The following is a 6,019-nucleotide window of genomic DNA, read 5'->3' on the forward strand; positions in this document are numbered from 1 at the left end:
GTGTGTCCTGTGGAGATCCTGACCCAGGGTGAGAGTTTTGGAAAGCCCCAGCCCAAAGAAACGATGAGGGTGACGGGCATCACCTGCCGGGGATGCTTTGGGGTGAAGGACGCGGCCGCAGCACCTCACGGGTGAGACGTTCGGCCACCCGGTGTCACCGGGGTGGAGGAGGAACCTCCGGGCAACGAGGACAGCGTGCCCAGCTCCCTCACAGCGACAGGACGCGTGTGCCCCGCTCCGTGCCACGCTCCCAGCCGGCTTTTGGGCTGGCGCCGCTGCTGCCGTGCGACGCCGGGGAAGGCTGACGCACCCCTGGGGGCTTAATTCCCGTATCCCAGCTCTTCTTGTCCCACGCCCCGAGGGGAAGCGCTGCCGCTGCGTGTCCGCCTCCCTGCCCGGGGGGATGCGGGAACTACCAGCGCCGGCAGCGGGGCGGCCCCCGCAGCCCCCTGGCCCTTCCCCTCGGGGGTGATGCGCATCCTGACCGGGGCAGGGCGGGACCAGCGGGGCGGTGCCGGTGCCCGGGGCGGGTCCCGGGGCCGGGCGAAGCAGAGCCCATCGGGCAGCGCGGCCGGTCCCATGGGAGCCCGGGGGTGGCAGCGGGCCGGTGGATGCCCATGGCTTTCAGCCCGGGGCTGCTGGTGGTGGCCGGCTCCTTCGCCGCTTTCCGCCTGCTGAACCGGGGGCTGGAGCGGCTGGTGCCGCCGCCGCCCTCGGCCCGGCGCAACCGCTGGAAGTGGCGGAACATCTGGACATCGCTGGCGCACAGCGTGCTCAGCGGCGGCGGGGCGCTGGCAGGGTGAGCGGCACCTGGGGCCGGGGTGGGCACCGCGGGGGGACCGGGGCACTGCAGGGCAATGGGGATGTCGAGGGACCCCGACGGGAACCTGCAGCCGTGGGGGCACCGAGGGAGGCTGAGCCCACCGGGGAGAAATGGGGGGACCGTGAAGAGTGTGGGGACCCGGAGACTGGGGGGCACTGAGAGATGGAGGAAGGTCCGAGGGACAGGAAGGCACCAAGCAGCAGGGGATAAGGAGACTCCAGGGAAAACAGGAGGAGAGAGGTGACTATGGGTGGACCAGCGGGAAAGGAGCGCTCCGGGACGGGACCAGCAGCACAAGGTGGGCACCGGCAAGGAACTGGGGAACCAGAGGCACTGCCCATCACTCACAGCTCCTTCTCCGCAGGTTTTACCTCCACCCCGAGATGTCCAAGGACCTGGTGGGCACACACCCACCCGGGGCGCACAGCCTGGTCGCCGTGTCTGTAGGTGAGGTGGGGGGAGTGGGCTTCCCCCTCTTCTGGCCCCCCAGGGGGGTCTCCCTGGGCTCGTCGGTGCCTGACACCAGCCCCTCAAGCCACGTCGCGGGCAGCGATGCCTCAGGCACCTCAGACAATCGCCCTATTCTTGCAAAGGACAGTGGCTCCTTTCTGTCCCACGGCAGCTGCAGCCAGGAGGTACTGGGCACCAGGCTGCCCACACTGCCCTCGAGGGGCAGCCAGGCTTGGGGCATCCCAAAAGTGTCCATATGGTGTTGGTGGAGTTAGTGCCTGTTCCTAGAGGCATGTCCTACAGAGTGATTGCAAGAGGGACCCAAACCACACTGATTTCCTTCTGCTGTGTGTAATCCTGCTCTGTGTGTGACTCACCACCCACACAGCTGTGGCCATCACTTCCCCCCAGAGGGCCTGCCCAGCCCAGTCAGGTGCAGAGCCCACTGTGGCCTAGGGGCCCCTTAGCACAGCCCTTCCTGGCCCCTTTCTTTGCTCATGGCTTCTCTTATTCCAGGTTATTTCCTTGAAGACTTTGTGGACATGTTGTGCAATCAGAAACTTCACCAATCCTGGGAGCTGCTCTTCCATCACTCTGTGGTGAGTTCACCAGCACATGTACCACTGGGGAGGCTGGGGCTGGGGGACGTGAGTGGGGCTCCTGCTGTTGTTAGTGTGGGTATTTCCTGCCTGTTACAAAAATCTGACAGATTTTTCTGCCTGGGGAGAGGAGCCCAGACTGCAGGACACACACACACACACTCTGAGGATCTGCAGAAAGACACCCAAGGACTGGATAGGAAAAGAACACACGTACAAAGCATCGGGGGAAGAGGGCTGGGCTGGGGGGCTGATGCATAACAGTGGCGTGGTCAGGCTGTGACCCAGGTGTCCCCACTGGCAGCACAGCTCCTGCTGGCTCTTGGCCACTTTAACACCTGCCAGGGAGGGCTGCACAGCCCCTCCTTCCACCTCCCTCTCCCCGGGGTGCTTTCCCATCGTCTGGGGCTGGGGTGGCTGGAGCAGCTGTGGTGCAGGACCCCCCACCCCAGTGCCTTCTGGCTGCACCCAGCATGGCTTTCTCTTTGATCACCTCCGATGTCCAGATGCTGGAATGTTTTTCCAGCCTAAACAATTCTAGGATTCTAAGACTGCGGGTGCTGCAGGGCAGGGGGGTGGCTGAGCAGCAGAGACACTGCAGGGTACAGGGGAGGCACAGGGGTGTGCAAAGCCTGGGGTGGGGGACAGGAACAGTGCTGAGACCTACCTGGGATGAGACAGGGGAGGCAGTGGTCAGACCTGCTCTCTCACAGAGCCCAGCGAGCCAAAAGTTCATCTCCACAATAGAGTTAATTCGAGCCAAGACAGTGACTTAACAGGGGAGCAGATAATCTCATTACAGAGCCCGTACAGAGAACAGCATTAATGGCATAAACCAAAGAAAGGACTGAGTGTGCTGGAGCGTGGGCAGGCAGAGCCCGTCCCCCTGCCTGGCAGGGAGGGTGTGGGGCAGGAATTGACCGCTCTGCCCACAAGAGCCCTGTCCTCTGCACCCAGGGTGCTTCAGGCCACCCTCAGGGCATCCCACAGGGCTCTCTGATACACCAAAGCCTCTTAATCCCTGCAGCATGCCCGGGAGAATCCCCGAGCCAGCACCAACTGTAGCCCTGGGCTACGCGTCTCCCTTCCTGCCCGTTCACTGTGTGTGGAAAAACCTGCTGGGCCACACCCAACTGCATTCCCTAGGCCACAAAACCAGGGTTAGGTCAGGCTGCTTTGTCTCCTTTGCCAACCTGGGGCTTATAGAATTGTTTTCCTTCTCCTCCCAATGGAACAAAAAAACCACTCAGGTTTCATGCAAGGGTGGGGGGGTTTTGTTTTATGCCTGAGGCCGCAGCAGTGGTCAGAGGCTTTGATGCTGCAGAGATGTGTGGGTTGATGACCAGCGGCCTGACACTGCTGTGATAATCCTTTCCACCTCTGCTCCATGCTGTGCCCCAGCCTAGAAGGTTCCAGCTGGCCGTAGCTGAGAACAACCAGCCTCTCTTCTTCCTCCTTCCCAGGTGATTGTTTGCTTTGGAATTGCCGTGCTGCTCCATCAGTACGTCGGCTTCGCCCTCGTGGCTTTGCTGGTGGAGATCAACTCTATCTTCCTCCACCTGCGGCAGATCCTGCTCATGGCCAACCTGGTGCACACCACCTGCTACCGCCTCAACAGCATCGTCAACCTGGGCACCTACGTGGTGTTCCGCATCGCCACGCTGGCCTGGATGACCCGCTGGCTCTTCCTCAATCGGCAGAACGTGCCCCCGGCGACCTACGCGGTGGGCACGGTGGGCATGGCAATCATGACACCCATGAACATCATCCTCTTCTACCGCCTGCTGCGGAGCGACTTCCTCAAATCCAGCCGGGATGTGCAGCGGGAGAAGGAGCAATAGCCCCTCCCCCATCCCTTCCTTCCCTGCGGGGTCAGGGGGATGAGCTGCTCGGAACCCACAGCAAAGCGCAGCGCAGGGTGAACGTGGCTGTTTCGGTACCTCGTGTGGAGGGTCTGCACTAACAGAGCAGCCAGGCTTTTCTTGTGGCTGAAGGTGCCGGGCCCTGCCCGGCAGAGAAGGTGCTCGTGGAACAGGCACCGTGGCTCTGCTCCCCAGAGACCTTCGGATGACGTGGTTGAACAAGCGGGAGCTGCTCAGAGAAGCCTCGACGGCTCTCGCAGCTCCCGAGGGCACCGCTGAGACAAGAAGGGAGCAGTGGAGCGCTGTTTCCCCACTGCTCCTCTGGACATCCAGACACCACAGTGTGTTTCTAACCCCATCAGTGTCGCAGCCTCCAGTGTCCCATCGGGACACTGGCATCCTTTGTGGCACTTCCCATGGGAGCACCACCAGGCAAGACAGGCCTTCGAGGCCAGTAAAAGCCAAATCCTGCACTGATGGGCCCTCCCCGAGGAGATTGTCCCAGGTGGGTGATGGAGGGAGAGGCTGAGACCTGGCTGGGTGGGCTGCTATCCATGGTGGTGTCCAGGTCAGGGGGAAAACACTGGGCAGTGGGTGCTACAGCACCATCCTCTCCCGAAAACTGGAACATTTTTCATGTTGTTTTGTCCCACATAGTTGAAGTGCCCTTAAACAAGCTTGGGAGAGCGCAAGTCGCTGGAAGGATGATGTTGTGGAGTTTTCAGATGTGGAGTTTTCAGGCATAGGCACCTTTAGGATTTAGACATCTGTTAGGAACGACAAGTTGTACTGCAGAGCCCAGTGTAACACTTACCAACCAGCAAAGGCTCTTACTAACACCAGCTTTTAATAAATGGCTGTAAATGACATGGCTTGAGGGGAAGGGACTTAGAGGAAAAAAGGACTCAGCATCCCAACCCCGTCCAGGGGTGTTACTGCTCAGCTTGTGCTCCAGACCCTTCCTCAGCTCCATTGCCCTTCTCTGGATATGCTCCAGCACCCCAATGTCCTTCCTGAACAGAGCAGGACCCAGCACAGCGTCACTGTTTCCATGTCATTTGCTCTGCCTGTCCCTGGAGGCTCCCTAAAGACAAGGAATCAGAATTTTTAAATGTGTTTTATTCCACATTTCCCGTTCCCAACCGATTCTCACACACTGAACTTTTCCCTAGCAGCTCAGCCCTGTGTATGTAACAAGATCATCCCACTTGGAGTTACGTGTACCACCTTGGAGAAATCCACTGGATGAGTCGCGTTTCCTGTGTGGCAAATAAGCTTTAACGCAAATTCCCTCATTTGGCTCGAAAAGCTTGGGGGGAGGCTGGCACAAGGCACTGCTCAGGAGAGGATTTTGAGGAGGGAGACACATTCCTGCTGGGCAGGGAAAGATGAGTGATCCACGGGCAGTGGGAGACAATGCACGGCCAAAGCCGCTTATGTTTCTATTTGTGGAGAGCACAGGGAAAGCTTCCAGGTGCTGCAGACACCTACTCCACGTTCGAGTTCGTCACCTTGAGCGGTGTTTAGGTGCCCATGTGCTGCTCCCAGCTTGAGCGGAGTTGTCATCCGGGTGTTTGGTTTGACCTGTTTATGCCCAGTTTTCCAGGAGCTGCTCTGCTCAGAACGCTGCCCCTGCCCCTCCGCTCTCTGCCCACACCAGGGAAGTTTCTCAAGGCCTGGATTGTGCTGCCGCATTCCTGCTGTCATGTGGATGCTGTGAACCCTGGGCACGTGGGGTTGGGGGCCGGGGGAGCCTGTTTTGGGAGCCTCTAAGCCACCAGGATTTTCCCACAGGGCTGAGGTGGAACAAGCAGCAGCTTTGCATGTCACTGAGGCTGGACATATGGATATCCTGTGCTTGTCCACTCTGATGAAAAGCGCCACAGCCTTGGCTTCAAGGGTTTCGGGACGGGCCTACCCCTCTATTCCTCCCATTCAGGGGATCATGGGGCTGGAGGGAGCATTTCCATCCGGGAATCAGTTGCAAGGGAGCAACACTCCAGCCTGCCACCCATCCACCGCCCCTTCAGCCCCATCCCATGGGCCGCTATCCCCCCAGAACAGGAGGGAATGTCCCACATTCCCCGCGAGGGGACTGTCCCACGAGGGATATCCCCGGGATGGCCCCGGCATGACCCCTCCCTGCCATAACCCACTCACGGGGGGGTCCAGCCCCACACGCCCCCCCCCGTCCCCGGGGCACCGCACAGCGCCCCCTACCGCCGGGGCAGGGTGTGACGAGCAGGGCACTGTCCAATCAGAGGCCGTGTCGCGCTGTCACCGCC

General features: G+C 60.4%; 1 protein-coding gene across 1 annotated transcript; it reads left to right on the forward strand.

Annotated features, from left to right (window-relative positions):
- Nucleotides 1–578: 578 nt before the first annotated feature.
- TLCD2 (TLC domain containing 2) lies at nt 579–4,672 on the forward strand. The gene is made up of 4 exons (XM_027890037.1): nt 579–799; nt 1,188–1,270; nt 1,790–1,872; nt 3,336–4,672. The coding sequence occupies exons 1-4, from the start codon at nt 612–614 to the stop codon at nt 3,711–3,713; spliced, it is 732 nt and encodes a 243-aa protein (XP_027745838.1). The 5' UTR covers nt 579–611; the 3' UTR covers nt 3,714–4,672.
- The last annotated feature ends 1,347 nt before the right edge of the window (nt 4,673–6,019 follow it).

Source organism: Empidonax traillii, unplaced genomic scaffold (genome assembly GCF_003031625.1).
Source record: "Empidonax traillii isolate 1590-97213 ecotype Southwest subspecies unplaced genomic scaffold, ASM303162v1 scaffold276:size1176444, whole genome shotgun sequence".
NCBI classification, from domain to species: domain Eukaryota; kingdom Metazoa; phylum Chordata; class Aves; order Passeriformes; family Tyrannidae; genus Empidonax; species Empidonax traillii.

What these genes read in the sequence shown, in the direction of transcription:
- TLCD2 (XM_027890037.1), top strand. Translation starts at nt 612, where the DNA reads ATGCCCATGGCTTTCAGCCCGGGGCTGCTGGTGGTGGCCGGCTCCTTC. An exon ending in GGCGGCGGGGCGCTGGCAGG is followed by an intron (nt 800 to 1,187) that starts GTGAGCGGCACC and finishes CCTTCTCCGCAG; the next exon opens with GTTTTACCTCCACCCCGAGA. An exon ending in TGCTCTTCCATCACTCTGTG is followed by an intron (nt 1,873 to 3,335) that starts GTGAGTTCACCA and finishes CCTCCTTCCCAG; the next exon opens with GTGATTGTTTGCTTTGGAAT.